The sequence below is a fragment of the Babylonia areolata genome, chromosome 1, assembly GCF_041734735.1.
Source record: "Babylonia areolata isolate BAREFJ2019XMU chromosome 1, ASM4173473v1, whole genome shotgun sequence".
In the NCBI taxonomy this organism is placed as follows: domain Eukaryota; kingdom Metazoa; phylum Mollusca; class Gastropoda; order Neogastropoda; family Buccinidae; genus Babylonia; species Babylonia areolata.
In genome coordinates this window covers 78,115,155-78,131,834 of record NC_134876.1, presented here as the reverse complement: position 1 = coordinate 78,131,834, position 16,680 = coordinate 78,115,155, and the positions used below count along the sequence as shown (strand labels likewise).

The 16,680-nt window shown below is 39.7% G+C and overlaps 1 protein-coding gene across 1 annotated transcript in view; it reads left to right on the top strand.

Moving 5' to 3' along the window:
* The window catches only part of LOC143288902 (uncharacterized), a 12,270-nt gene extending 5,093 nt beyond the window's left edge, over positions 1-7,177 (top strand). Inside the window, exons 4-8 of the mRNA XM_076597605.1 lie at positions 470-583; positions 1,355-1,483; positions 3,692-3,805; positions 4,606-4,734; positions 6,948-7,177. Coding sequence (XP_076453720.1) covers positions 470-583; positions 1,355-1,483; positions 3,692-3,805; positions 4,606-4,734; positions 6,948-7,177 — 716 coding nt within the window. The remainder of the gene's footprint in view (positions 1-469; positions 584-1,354; positions 1,484-3,691; positions 3,806-4,605; positions 4,735-6,947) is intronic.
* The last annotated feature ends 9,503 nt before the right edge of the window (positions 7,178-16,680 follow it).

Sequence of the window (16,680 nt, the reverse complement as noted above, 5' to 3'; positions counted from 1 at the left end):
GTTAGGACTTTTTTTCTTTTTCTTTTTTAACGCGAAGCTTTATAATAACAAACACAGAATACATTTTAAGGATTAGACTTTTTTTTTAAGTGTATCACAAGTGAGTCTTGAAGGCTTTGCCTCTCTTCTTTTTTTTGTTTTTGTTTTTGTTTTGTTTTTAAGTGTATCACAAGTTAGTTGAAGGCCTTGCCTCTCAAGTACTTTTTTTTTTTTATACAGAAATCTTGGGTAAACTCTCAAGGCCTAATCAGAGTGTTGGGATTATGCGTAGGTCAGGCATATGTTCCTTTTCTTTTGCTTTTTTTTTTTTTTTTTTTTTTTTCAACAGCAGATGAAGCGTAGCCTGTACATAAACCAGTCCGCACACTTTGACACCTTTTAAAAAAAACTGAAACAATAATTTCTACTTCTTTTCTTTTAATCATTATGTGAATGTAATATGACGTTGCAAAATATTGCACTCCAACAGAATGCCAATACAACGGGCAGTGTGTTGCTCTGGGCTTCACATATACGAACGGATGCTTCACCGAGGAGTGTCAGCTGCGATCGAACACTATCGGTTTTTGGACGACTGGTGCTGGTAACTCCTTATTTTTCTTTTCTAATTGGTCGTATTTCATGATAATGTGCAAATATTTATATAGTGCTTTGTCCGTGGATCTGGGCGCAGTTGATAATACTATGTGGTATGAATGAGACACACGAATATGACCACAAAAATGTTAAGATACAAACTGGGTTTTGAATACTATACCTTCTGTTCAGACAGTGTAACATCAGTCGCAACTCACACACACACACACACACACACACACACACACACACACAAACACACATCAATCGTTGCAGCTGTCTCTTCGCGCGCGCGCAAAATGAATTCGCGCTCTCGTGTGTGTGTGTGTGTGTGTGTGTGTGTGTGTGTGGTTTGTGCGTGTATGTTGTGCGTGTGTGTGTGTGTGTGTGTGTGTGTGTGTGTGTGTGTTGCATACATGAACTGCTCAACCAATTCAGCGATTCACCATATTCTACTTTTGATTGCGGGAGTCTTTCAAATGACTATATAGCCATATCGTTTATTCAGCTTCACAATGTACTCCATCATTTAGATATACCTTTCACATACTATTCTTTTGAAAGGTCTTCATCACCTAACGCAGGGCCTATTGGCCCCCCCCCAAACCCCCACCCCCCCGGCCTCCGCCCCCTCCCCCTCACCAAACACACACCCACACCCCACTACCCATCCCCCTCCCACACCCCCTTATGGTTTCAGTTAGTTTCGAAATTTTAGAATCTCATCTCTAGTTGCATCTCTGGTTGCTACTGACAAACACCTGGCTGTGTTTCGCAGGCTGTAGATTCAACGGTCAGTGCGTGGCAGTGAATGACACGTATGAGTGGAAGTGTATCACATACACCTGTGTCTCCACCACCAACAGCGACGGCGTCACCACCTACAACATCGGCCCCACAGATTACAGTCAGTACAACATACCCGTCATTGTTGGTATCGTTCATCTAAAAAAAAAAAAAACACGAAATAATAATACTATATTACCGTAGCTAATTTATACCCTAACTTTTATAATATCAAACACAGAACACGTTCTAACGATTTTTAAAAGTCAAATTTAATTCTATATTTCTTCTTTTTTTCTTTTCTTTTTTTTTTCTTTTTTTTTACTCACTTGTGTAAACAAAGTGAGTCTATGTTTAACCCGGCGTTCGGTTGTCTGTGTGTGTGTGTGTGTGTGTGTGTGTGTGTGTCTGTGTCTGTGTCTGTGTGTCTGTGTGTGTGTCTGTGTCTGTGTGTGTGTCCGTGGTAAACTTGAACATTGACATTTTCTCTGCAAATACTTTGTCAGTTGACACGAAGATAGGCATAAAAATAGGAAAAAATCAGTTTTTTCCATTCATCTTGTTTAAAAGAATACTGCACCTCTGGGAAGGGCACAAAAAAAAATTAAATGAAGCCTAATTATATGCAAGCTGCATTTACTGTTATATTTATATTTTTTGTATTTTCTAAACTTGGCACTTTGATCTGATATTCAACACAACAACAAGAGCAGTCATTATTATCATTTTTTGTCCAAACAGGAACTTCTTTTCCTAAGCATGGAAGTTTTATTTATTTTGCAAACGTTTTGATGCAGATAGTAAAAAAGGGAAATTACAATGTAATTAATGCTAGGGGACTTAATTTGCTTTAAACTGATCTTTCTCATCTTAAACATTACATTTTGAAATTATACTCAATACATCAAAAGCTTGTATGTTTTACTCTCAGTGTGCAGGGCTTTCACTATGTTCATTCGCCCAAGTGGTCTTTTTCGGAAAATACTAAAATCAATACGACGAGTGGACTTTACAAATCTGTTGGCTGAGCCCTGAAGGTCATGGGCAAAAATCATTTGCGTCCACATATTTATACACATTCAAAGCGCATGCTCATATTCTTCGCGAACGCGAACGACGCCATTTTGTTTCAAGTTGTTGACCTGCCCGTTCCATACTATATTAAATGGACAATACACGATAACATGTATTGGAAAGTTGGAGAAGGAGACCGTTAAATATTTATTCAGAGAAAGATTTGTGAACGCCTCATCACTTACTGGATTATGCCCCAAACTGCCATAAAAATATCCACAGCTTAAGTCGGAATTTACAGTTAAAAATTGTAAACCATGCGAGTTAATACCCTTGAACTGATCACGATGAAACGAAAAAAATTCCAGTCTTGACTTTTCTCAAAATGAAGTCTTTTTCACTTCTTACGACGTTTAGAAGTACTTGTACTTGGCTCAACATGTTATTAGTTTAACAAAATACTCAAATTTCATATCAACTTTAAAACTATAAAACTAGAATGAACACAAAAGAGAAATTGAATCGACCGTGTCGTACTACATTCCCGGCGGGTGTAACTAAACATGTACATCTATCTAGATCTAGTGAAAACGGCTAAATGTTGCAGTGTGATTGCGGCGATAGCCATTAAAAAGAATTTTTTATTGCCCTTAAAGATTTTTTGAATCCCCAAGATACACCTGAATAATATGATTTAAACAGCCTTCTCACTGCGAATACCGCAATTGATTTATCGCCCTTTAAAAAGGTATGTTCAAATGTTAAATTTTAGAACGTCAGTTAAGGAGCCACGATAGTATAATGGATAAGGCAATTTCTTCTCACCCGAACACGCGGGGTTTGAATCTGGTTAGGCCTTTTTTTCTTTTTCTTTTTTAACGCGAAGCTTTATAATAACAAATACAGAACACATTTTAAGGATTAGACTCTTTTTCTTTTTTTTTTAAGTGTATCACAAGTGAGTCTTGAAGGCTTTGCCTTTTTTTCTTTTCTTTTTTTAAAGTGTATCACAAGTTAGTTGAAGGCCTTGCCTCTCAAGTACTTTTTTTTTTTTTTTTTTTTTTTTTTTTTTACAGAAATCTTGGGTAAACTCTCAAGGCCTAATCAGAGTGTTGGGATTATGGGTAGGTCAGGCATATGTTCCTTTTCTTTTGCTTTTTTTTTTTTTTTCAACAGCAGATGAAGGGTAGCCTGTACATAAACCAGTCTGCATACTTTGACACCTTTTTAAAAAAAACTGAAACAATTTCTACTTCTTTTCTTTTAATCATTATGTGAATGTAATATGACGTTGCAAAATGTTGCACTCCAACAGAATGCCAATACAAGGGGCAGTGTGTTGCTCTGGGCTTCACATATACCAACGGATGCTTCACCCAGGAGTGTCAGCTGCGATCGAACACTATCGGTTTTTGGACGACTTGTGCTGGTAACTCCTTGTTTTTCTTTTCTAATTGGTCGTATTTCATGATAATGTGCAAATATTTATATAGTGCTTTGTCCGTGGATCTGGGCGCAGTTGATAATACTATGTGGTATGAATGAGACACACGAATATGACCACAAAAATGTTAAGATACAAACTGGGTTTTGAATACTATACCTTCTGTTCAGACAGTGTAACATCAGTCGCAACTCACACACTGCTTCCACCTCATCCCAACTGCACACACACACACACACACACACACACACACACACACACACACACACACACACACACACACACATCAATCGTTGCAGCTATCTCTTCGCGCGCGCGCAAAATGAATTCGCGCTCTCGTGTGTGTGTGTGTGTGATTGTGTGTGTATGTTGTGTGTGTGTGTGTGTGTGTGTGTGTGTGTGTGTGTGTGTGTGTGTGTTGCATACATGAACTGCTCAACCAATTCAGCCATTCACCATATTCTATTTTTGATTGCGGGAGTCTTTCAAATGACTATATAGCCATATCGTTTATTCAGCTTCACAATGTACTCCATCATTTAGATATACTTTTCACACACTGTTCTTTTCAAAGGTCTTCATCACCTAATGCAGGGCCTATTGGCCCCCCCAACCCCCCACCCCCCGGCCTCCGCCTCCTCCCCCCCACCACACACACACCCACACCCCACTACCCATCCCCCTCCCACACCCCCTTATGGTTTCAGTTAGTTTCGAAATTTTAGAATCTCATCTCTAGTTGCATCTCTGGTTGCTACTGACAAACACCTGGCTGTGTTTCGCAGGCTGTAGATTCAACGGTCAGTGCGTGGCAGTGAATGACACGTATGAGTGGAAGTGTATCACTTACACCTGTGTCTCCACCACCAACAGTGACGGCGTCACCACCTACAACATCGGCCCCACAGATTACAGTCAGTACAACATACCCGTCATTGTTGGTATCGTTCATCTAAAAAAAAAAAAAAAAAAAGAAATAATAATACTATATTACCGTAGCTAATTTATACCCGAACTTTTATAATATCAAACACAGAACACGTTCTAACGATTTTTAAAAGTCAAATTTAATTCTATATTTCTTTTTTTTTTTTCTTTTTTTTTTGACTCACTTGTGTAAACAAAGTGAGTCTATGTTTTAACCCGGCATTCGGTTGTCTGTGTGTGTGTGTGTGTGTGTGTGTGTGTGTGTGTCTGTGTGTCTGTGTGTCTGTGTGTGTGTCTGTGTGTGTGTCTGTGTCTGTGTGTGTGTCTGTGTCTGTGTGTGTGTCCGTGGTAAACTTTAACATTGACATTTTCTCTGCAAATACTTTGTCAGTTGACACCAAAATAGGCATAAAAATAGGAAAAATTCAGTTCTTTCCAGTCATCCTGTTTAAAACAATATTGCACCTCTGGGAAGGGCACAAAAAATATTAAATGAAGCCTAATTATATGCAAACTGCATTTACTGTTATATTTATATTTTTTGTATTTTCTAAACTTGGCACTTTGATCTGATATTCGACACAACAACAAGAGCAGTCATTATTATCATTTTTTGTTCAAACAGGAACTTCTTTTGCTAAGCATGGAAGTTTTATTTATTTTGCAAACGTTTTGGTGCAGAGGGTAAAAAAGGGAAATTACTCTGTAATTAATGCTAGGGGACTTAATTTGCTTTAAACTGATCTTTCTCATCTTAAACATTACATTTTGAAATTATACTCAATACATAAAAAGCTTGTATGTTTTACTCTCAGTGTGCAGGGCTTTCACTATGTTCATTCGCCCAAGTGGTCTTTTTCGGAAAATACTAAAATCAATACGACGAGTGGACTTTACTGATCTGTTGGCTGAGCCCTGAAGGTCATGGGTAAAAATCATTTGCGTCCACATATTTATACACATTCAAAGCACATGCTCATATTCTTCGCGAACGCGAACGACGCCATTTTGTTTCAAGTTGTTGACCTGCCCGTTCCATACTATATTAAATGGACAATACATGATAACATGTGATGGAAAGTTGGAGAAGGAGACCGTTAAATATTTATTCAGAGAAAGATTTGTGAACGCCTCATCACTTACTGGATTATGCCCCAAACTGCCATAAAAATATCCACACAATCAGTCGGAATTCACAGTTAAAAATTGTAAACCATGCGAGTTAATACCCTTGAACTGATCACGATGAAACGAAAAAAATTCCAGTCTTGACTTTTCTCAAAATGAAGTCTTTTTCACTTCTTACGACGTTTAGAAGTACTTGTACTTGGCTCAACATGTTATTAGTTTAACAAAATACTCAAATTTCATATCAACTTTAAAACTATAAAACTAGAATGAACACAAAAGAGAAATTGAATCGACCGTGTCGTACTACATTCCCGCCGGGTGTAACTAAACATGTACATCTATCTAGATCTAGTGAAAACGGCTAAATGTTGCAGTGTGATTGCGGCGATAGCCATTAAAAAGAATTTTTTATTGCCCTTAAAGATTTTTTGAATCCCCAGGATACACCAGTATAATATGATTTAAACAGCCTTCTCACTGTGAATACCGCAATTGATTTATCGCCCTTTAAAAAAGTATGTTCAAATGTTAAATTTTAGAACGTCAGTTAAGGAGCCACAATAGTGTAATGGATAAGGCAATTTCTTCTCACCCGAACACGCGGGGTTTGAATCTGGTTAGGACTTTTTTTCTTTTTCTTTTTTAACGCGAAGCTTTATAATAACAAATACAGAACACATTTTAAGGATTAGACTCTTTTTCTTTTTTTTAAAGTGTATCACAAGTGAGTCTTGAAGGCTTTGCCTTTTTTTCTTTTTTTTTTTAAAGTGTATCACAAGTTAGTTGAAGGCCTTGCCTCTCAAGTACTTTTTTTTTTTTTTTTTTTTTTAACAGAAATCTTGGGTAAACTCTCAGGGCCTAATCAGAGTGTTGGGATTATGGGTAGGTCAGGCATATGTTCCTTTTCTCTTGCTCTTTTTTTTTTTCAACAGCAGATGAAGGGTAGCCTGTACATAAACCAGTCCCCACACTTTGACACCTTTAAAAAAAACTGAAACCATTTCTTCTTCTTTTCTTTTAATCATTATGTGAAAGTAATATGACGTTGCAAAATGTTGCACTCCAACAGAATGCCAATACAAGGGGCAGTGTGTTGCTCTGGGCTTCACATATACGAACGGATGCTTCACCCAGGAGTGTCAGCTGCGATCGAACACTATCGGTTTTTGGACGACTGGTGCTGGTAACTCCTTGTTTTTCTTTTCTAATTGGTCGTATTTCATGATAATGTGCAAATATTTATATAGTGCTTTGTCCGTGGATCTGGGCGCAGTTGATAATACTATGTGGTATGAATGAGACACACGAATATGACCACAAAAATGTTAAGATACAAACTGGGTTTTGAATACTATACCTTCTGTTCAGACAGTGTAACATCAGTCGCAACTCACACACTGCTTCCACCTCATCCCAACTGCACACACACACACACACACACACACACACACACACACACACACACACACACATCAATCGTTGCAGCTGTCTCTTCGCGCGCGCGCAAAATGAATTCGCGCTCTCGTGTGTGTGTGTGTGTGTGTGTGTGTGTGTGTGTGTGTGTGTGTGTGTGTGTGTGGTTTGTGTGTGTATGTTGTGCGTGTGTGTGTGTGTGTGTGTGTGTGTGTGTGTGTGTGTGTGTGTTGCATACATGAACTGCTCAACCAATTCAGCGATTCACCATATTCTATTTTTGATTGCGGGAGAGTCTTTCAAATGACTATATAGCCATATCGTTTATTCAGCTTCACAATGTACTCCATCATTTAGATATACTTTTCACACACTATTCTTTTGAAAGGTCTTCATCACCTAATGCAGGGCCTATCCCCCCCCCCCAGCCTCCGCCCCTTCCCCCCCACACACACACCCACACCCGATTACCCATCCCCCTCCCACACCCCCTTATGGTTTCAGTTAGTTTCGAAATTTTAGAATCTCATCTCTAGTTGCATCTCTGGTTGCTACTGACAAACACCTGGCTGTGTTTCGCAGGCTGTAGATTCAACGGTCAGTGCGTGGCAGTGAATGACACGTATGAGTGGAAGTGTATCACTTACACCTGTGTCTCCACCACCAACAGCGACGGCGTCACCACCTACAACATCGGCCCCACAGATTACAGTCAGTACAACATACCCGTCATTGTTGGTATCGTTCATCTAAAAAAAACAAAAACGAAATAATAATACTATATTACCGTAGCTAATTTATACCCTAACTTTTATAATATCAAACACAGAACACGTTCTAACGATTTTTAAAAGTCAAATTTAATTCTATATTTCTTCTTTTTTTCTTTTCTTTTTTTTTTCTTTTTTTTGACTCACTTGTGTAAACAAAGTGACATTTTCTCTGCAAATACTTTGTCAGTTGACACGAAGATAGGCATAAAAATAGGAAAAAATCAGTTTTTTCCACTCATCTTGTTTAAAAGAATACTGCACCTCTGGGAAGGGCACAAAAAAAAATTAAATGAAGCCTAATTATATGCAAGCTGCATTTACTGTTATATTTATATTTTTTGTATTTTCTAAACTTGGCACTTTGATCTGATATTCAACACAACAAGAGCAGTCATTATTATCATTTTTTGTTCAAACAGGAACTTCTTTTCCTAAGCATGGAAGTTTTATTTATTTTGCAAACGTTTTGGTGCAGATAGTAAAAAAGGGAAATTACTCTGTAATTAATGCTAGGGGACTTAATTTGCTTTAAACTGATCTTTCTCATCTTAAACATTACATTTTGAAATTATACTCAATACATAAAAAGCTTGTATGTTTTACTCTCAGTGTGCAGGGCTTTCACTATGTTCATTCGCCCAAGTGGTCTTTTTCGGAAAATACTAAAATCAATACGACGAGTGGACTTTACAGATCTGTTGGCTGAGCCCTGAAGGTCATGGGCAAAAATCATTTGCGTCCACATATTTATACACATTCAAAGCGCATGCTCATATTCTTCGCGAACGCGAACGACGCCATTTTGTTTCAAGTTGTTGACCTGCCCGTTCCATACTATATTAAATGGACAATACACGATAACATGTGATGGAAAGTTGGAGAAGGAGACCGTTAAATATTTATTCAGAGAAAGATTTGTGAACGCCTCATCACTTACTGGATTATGCCCCAAACTGCCATAAAAATATCCACACAATCAGTCGGAATTCACAGTTAAAAATTGTAAACAATGCGAGTTAATACCCTTGAACTGATCACGATGAAACGAAAAAAATTCCAGTCTTGACTTTTCTCAAAATGAAGTCTTTTTCACTTCTTACGACGTTTAGAAGTACTTGTACTTGGCTCAACATGTTATTAGTTTAACAAAATACTCAATTTTCATATCAACTTTAAAACTATAAAACTAGAATGAACACAAAAGAGAAATTGAATCGACCGTGTCGTACTACATTCCCGGCGGGTGTAACTAAACATGTACATCTATCTAGATCTAGTGAAAACGGCTTGGTCATTAGATCTGCTACTGGTAACCTGTAATCCAGTACAACCTGTTCAGGGTCGGGTTGCCGACGACTAAACCGGCACTCCCACCACTCCCTTCTGGGACTGGTGAGGCGGGTGGCTAGACACCCTTATGGAGATCCATAAAAGGGCGTCGGCTCAGGAGAGCCACCGACGGCCATCTAGCTCCACCGTGCTGTGTGCATGCCACACGCAGTTGGCCCCCGGGGTGTGTCTACCCATGCATGCGAAGTCTGGATCCGGCAGAATCTGCGGAAGAAACCTATCGGTTCAACGGAGAGGAAGGCGGTTACAGCAACGCACTGTGGAGTGCAGAGAGCAAGATGAGACACCGAAAGGATATCTTGGTCATCCACTGCATCCGTGCTCATCCTCCAGTCGTCTCGACTTAGTCTTGCCACTGGAAATTGGTGGACCCGGACGAGAGAGTGAGGTCGACGTTGCGCAACTCCTCTTCACTTTAAACAAACTCATCGCGCAAGTCATCAGTCATCCACGGGGCATTTCCTTGCTCTCCATTGCAGGCAAGATACTTGCCAGGATCCTACTAAACCGCCTCACAGCACACCTTGACCAAGGTCATTTGCCTGAGAGCCAATGTGGATTCCGGAAAGAGCGCGGACGCCGTTCAGCCTCATGTTCTCTGCAATGCTTACTGATGCCTTCAGAGATGGCGATGTTGGAATCGGCCTAAAGTACCGAACAGATGGCAAGCTGTTTAACCTCAGAAGGCTTCAAGCAAAAACGAAGGTCATGACAGACATCATCAGAGACTTTTTGTTTGCTGATGACTGTGCCCTCAACGCTGGATCTGAAGCTGACATGCAACTCAGCGTCGACAAGTTTGCCACTGCCAGCAGGAACTTCGGCCTTACCATCAGCACGAGGAAAACTGAAGTTCTCCATCAGCCAGCCCCAGGGAAACCCTACGTTGAGCCCAACATCACAGTCAACGGTCAGAGACTCAGTGCGGTGGAGCGGTTCACATACCTTGGCAGCACACTGTCACGAAATGCGACCATCGACGATGAAGTGAATGTCAGGATTGCAAGAGCAAGTGCAACTTTTGGTAGACTCAGTGCAAATGTCTGGAACAGAAGAGGCATTAGTCTTGAGACCAAGCTAAAGGTCTACAGAGCAGTAGTTCTCCCCACACTACTGTACAGCTGCGAAACTTGGACAGTGTACCAACGACATGCCAAGAAGCTGAACCACTTCCACACAACATGCCTCAGGAAGCTACTGAACATCAAGTGGCAAGACAGGACCCCAGACACAGAGGTGCTCGCAAAAGCCACCCTTCCCAGCATCTTCACCATCCTGATGCAGTCCCAGCTTCGCTGGGCTGGACACGTGGCGCGCATCCCAGACCATCGGCTGCCCAAAAGGCTCTTCTATGGTGAGCTGCAACAAGGGAAGAGATCACACGGAGGTCAGAAGAAGCGCTTCAGAGATACTCTGAAAGTCTCTCTGAAAGCGTTTGATATCAACCCTGACTCCTGGGAGGAATCTGCAGTGGACCGTAACAAATGGCGCGCTGTTGTGCACAAAGGCGCCAAGTTGTGCGAGGCCAACAGGACTGCTGCAGCTGTTCAGAAGAGGCAGGCCAGAAAGTCACGGGCAAACAAGCTCCCTGACAATGATATGCCTGTCTTTGTCTGCCCCAACTGTCAGCGAACATTTCATGCGCAGATTGGACTATTCAGCCATCTGCGCACTCACAGATAGACTCATGAGCATCCTTCCCCCCACCCCACCACCACCCTCCCCCCATCCCCCATCTGGATGACAACGATGGTCATCATCGATCTCGATGGACACACCACCAGTGAAAACGGCTAAATGTTGCAGTGTGATTGCGGCGATAGCCATTAAAAAGAATTTTTTATTGCCCTTAAAGATTTTTTGAATGCCCAAGATACACCAGTATAATATGATTTAAACAGCCTTCTCACTGTGAATACCGCAATTGATTTATCGCCCTTTAAAAAAGTATGTTCAAATGTTAAATTTTAGAACGTCAGTTAAGGAGCCACGATAGTGTAATGGATAAGGCAATTTCTTCTCACCCGAACACGCGGGGTTTGAATCTGGTTAGGCCTTTTTTTCTTTTTCTTTTTTAACGCAAAGCTTTATAATAACAAATACAGAACACATTTTAAGGATTAGACTCTTTTTTTTTTCTTCTTTTTTTTTAAGTGTATCACAAGTGAGTCTTGAAGGCTTTGCCTTTTTTTCTTTTCTTTTTTTAAAGTGTATCACAAGTTAGTTGAAGGCCTTGCCTCTCAAGTACTTTTTTTTTTTTTTTTTTTTTTTTTTTACAGAAATCTTGGGTACATTCTCAAGGCCTAATCAGAGTGTTGGGATTATGGGTAGGTCAGGCATATGTTCAGTTTCTTTTGCTTTTTTTTTTTTTTTTTTTTTCCCCAACAGCAGGTGAAGGGAAGCCTGTACATAAACCAGTCCGCACACTTTGACACCTTTTAAAAAAAACTGAAACAATTTCTACTTCTTTTCTTTTAATCATTATGTGAATGTAATATGACGTTGCAAAATGTTGCACTCCAACAGAATGCCAATACAAGGGGCAGTGTGTTGCTCTGGGCTTCACATATACCAACGGATGCTTCACCCAGGAGTGTCAGCTGCGATCGAACACTATCGGTTTTTGGACGACTGGTGCTGGTAACTCCTTATTTTTCTTTTCTAATTGGTCGTATTTCATGATAATGTGCAAATATTTATATAGTGCTTTGTCCGTGGATCTGGGCGCAGTTGATAATACTATGTGGTATGAATGAGACACACGAATATGACCACAAAAATGTTAAGATACAAACTGGGTTTTGAATACTATACCTTCTGTTCAGACAGTGTAACATCAGTCGCAACTCACACACTGCTTCCACCTCATCCCAACTGCACACACACACACACACACACACACACACACACACACACACACTCACACACACACACACACACACACACACACACACACATCAATCGTTGCAGCTATCTCTTCGCGCGCGCGCAAAATGAATTCGCGCTCTCGTGTGTGCGTGTGTGTGTGTGTGTGTGTGTGTGTGTGTGTGTGTGTGTGGTTTGTGCGTGTATGTTGTGCGTTTGTGTGCGTGTGTGTGTGTGTGTATGTGTGTGTGTGTGTGTTGCATACATGAACTGCTCAACCAATTCAGCGATTCACCATATTCTATTTTTGATTGCGGGAGAGTGTTTCAAATGCCTTTATAGCCATATCGTTTATTCAGCTTCACAATGTACTCCATCACTTAGATATACTTTTCACACTCTATTCTTTTGAAAGGTCTTCATCACCTAATGCAGGGCCTATTGCCCCCCCCCCCCCCCCTACCCGGCCCTCCGCTCCCCCCCCCCCCACACACACACACACACACCCACACACCCACACCCCACTACCCATCCCCCTCCCACACCCCCTTATGGTTTCAGTTAGTTTCGAAATTTTAGAATCTCATCTCTAGTTGCATCTCTGGTTGCTACTGACAAACACCTGGCTGTGTTTTGCAGGCTGTAGATTCAACGGTCAGTGCGTGGCAGTGAATGACACGTATGAGTGGAACTGCATCACTTACACCTGTGTCTCCACCACCAACAGTGACGGCGTCACCACCTACATCATCGGCCCCACAGATTACAGTCAGTACAACATACCCGTCATCGTTGAGTATAGGATTTCATATTCTGGATGCAGACAGAAGAAAATGTCCAAAAATTCAGAGTCAAAACGTTGATCTATTTCGATGGTTGCACACCATTTTCCTCCACAAAAGATGATACAGGAAAGTCTTGGGTTGGTTACACTATGAGGGAACAGAGTTCATCACAGCTGCATCATCAACATTGCCTGGCCACTGGCGTCCTACTGTGGTGTTGCAATGGACTGTTGTAAATTAGAGAGAGTTCGGGCCACTATCCTGGTTGAGGCGAGGCCTTCTCGTAGTGATCTGGACGGCTTCTTTACTTTAAGGTTTATTTTCAATATCCCCGGCAGTAGCCTATACGGCCCCACAGCACACGCTGTATTATATAATACCTCTTCCATACCTTTCATATGGTCCCAAAACATACAGTCAGTATAGGAGAAGTAGTCGTCGTCATTATCGAAATAGTAATAGTAGTAGCAGCTGTAGCAGCATTTCTTTAATATTTCACTTCATTCATGTTTTATGTATTAATCTGTTTACTTTGTCTAATCATTGTATTCCGTTTTATGTTTTGTTTTTGGTTTTGGTGTCTGTGGGTGTTTTTGGGTGTGTTTTTTTTTATGTTGGTGGTGGTGTTTGTGTTTTTGTTTTTTTTTGTTCTGTTTTTTTTTGTTTTTTTGTGTTTTTTTTGTGTGTGTGTGGTTTTTTTGTGGTTTTTCTTTTTACCGAAACCTAGGGTAAACTCTGAAGGCCTAATCAGCGCGTTGGGATTGTGCGAAGGTCAGGCATCTCTTCCTTTTCTTTCTTTTTTTTCCAACAGCAGATGGTGTGTAGCCTGTATATGGTGGACTTTGACACCTTGAAACTGCCACTGTCATTTTTACTATTTTTTTGACTCGCTTGTCTTAACAAAATGAATCTATCTTATAACCTGGTGATCAGTTGTCTGTCTGTGTGTGTGTGTGTGTGTGTGTGTGTGGTAAACTTTAACATTGCCGTTTTCTCATGAAATACTTTGTCTACCAACACCATATTTGGATTAAAACATAGGAAAATAATCTTCACAGTCATGCCAATAATAGATTGTAGGTCTTCCGAATTAAGCCGTATTTCTGGATCGTAAATGGTTTATATTGTTGAGGCTCGATCCGGACCCAAAAACACCATAATACCGCTTCTGGGTTGCCGGAACATAGGTTATTTTTGGTAAGAAGATGACATGACATCGTTTTTCGTGTCAGCAATTTAAGAAAAGAAATACAACTTCTGGACAGAACACATACAGCGACAGTAAATGCACCATCGACGTGTTTACTTCATATGAATATTCTAATGTGGACACTGAATTAACTTGAATGAACATATAAGAAAAATTGAATCAACCATTCCACTGAGTTTTTGTCAGCCTTGTTTAGACTGGTCTGTGCAGTTCTTGAGAAAACAGCTACATGCTACGGTGTGCCTGAGGCAAACTCAACGTCTCCTAAACACTAACTACACCATCGACGTATTTGCTGCATATGAATATTCTAAAGTGGATACTGAACTGATTGGTATGAACATAAAAGAAATATTGAATCGATCATTTCTTTGGTTTTGGTTTTGGCCAGTTTGGGTTCGCTTGCTGTAGATATGTTGGGGTATGCCTGAGGCGATATCGACGTCTCCTTTGCCGCCGATTAAAAATTATTCATTAAATAATCGATATATATATATATATATATATATATATATATATATATATATATAACTGGGTAAAGCGCGTATCACAAGTAAGTCTTGAAGGCCTTGCCTCTCTTGTTTAATCATTATATGATGGTAATGTGATGGTTGAAAAAAAAACCCACAAAAAAACAAAAACAAAAACAAAAAAACAAGAGAGGGAAGGCCTTCAAGACTCACTTGCGATACACTTTAAAAAATCTAATCGTTAAAATGTGTTCTGTATTTGTTATTATAAAGCTTCGGGTTAAAAGAAAAAGAAAAAAAAAAAAAAAAAAGTCCCAATGGCAGATTCGAACCCCGCGTGTTCCGATGAGAAGAAACTGTCTTATCTATTACACTATCGTGGCTCCTTAACTGACGTTCAAAAATATAATATTTAAACATGCTTTTTTAAAGGGCGATAAATCGATTGCGGTATTCGCAGTGAGAACGCTGTTCAAATCATATTATTCTGGTGTATCTTGGGCATTCAAAAAATCTTTAAGGACAATTAAAAATTCTTTTTAGTCCGCGGTAAAGGACACGTGGCTATCGGACACGTGGCTATCGGCGCAATCACACTACAACATTTAGCCGTTTTCTCTGGATCTAGATTGATGTTTTAGTTTAGTTACACCCAGTTGACAGCTGGTGGATTCAATTTCTCTTTTATGTTCATTCTAGTTTTTTAGTTTTAAAGTTGATATGAAAATTGAGTATTTTGTTAAACTAATAACATGTAGAGCCAAGTACAAGTACTTCTAAACGTTGTATGAAGTGAAAACGACTTCATTTTGAGAAAAGTCAAGACTGGAAATTTTTGCGTTTCATCAATTCAAGGGTATTAACTCTCATGGTTTATTATTTTTAACTATGAATTCCGACTGATTCTATGGATATCTTTATGGCAGTTTGGGGCATAATCCAGTAAGTGATGAGGCGTTCACAAATCTTTCTCTGAATAAATATTTAACGGTCTTCTTCTCCAACTTTCTCTCACATGTTATCGTGAATTGTCGATTGAATATAGGATTGAACGGGCAGGTCAACAACTTGAAACAAAATTGCGTCGTTCGCGTTCGCGAAGAATATGAGCACGCGCTTTGAATATGTATAAATATGTGTACGCAATTGATTTTTGCCCATGACCTTCAGGGCTCAGCCAATAGATCTATAAAGTCCACTCGTCCTATTGATTTTAGTATTTTCCGAAAAAGACCACTTGGGTGAATGAACATAGTGAAAGCCCTGTACACTGGGAGCAAAACACAAGCTTTTTATGTATTGAATATAATTTCAAAATGTAATGTTTAAGATGATAAAAATCAGTTTAAACAAATTAAGTCCTCTAGCATTAATTAAATTAATTTCCCTTTTTTTACTATCTGCACCAAAGACATGCAAAATAAATAAAACTTCCATGCTTAGCAAAAGAAGTTCCTGTTTGAACAAAAAATGATAAAAGTGACTGCACTTGTTGTTGTGTCCAATATCATATCAAAGTGCCAAGTTTGGAGAATGAAAAAAAAATATAAATATAACAGTAAATGCAGTTTGCATATAATTTGGCTTCTTTTTTTTTTCTTTTTCTTTTTTTTCTTTCTTTTTTTTTTTTGCCCATCCCAGAGGCGCAATATTGCGTTAAACAAGATGACTGGAAAGAACTGAATTTTTCCTATTTTTATGCCGAATTTGGTGTCAACCGACAAAGTATTTGCAGAGAAAATGGCAATGTTAAAGTTTACCACGGACACACACACACACACACACACACAGAGAGAGAGAGAGAGAGAGAGAGAGAGAGACAACCGAACACCGGGTTAAAACATAGACTCACTTTGTTTACACAAGTGAGTCAATGATGTATTCTGACAGAGTGTCAATACAACGGGCAGTGTGTTGCACTGGGCTACACGTACAT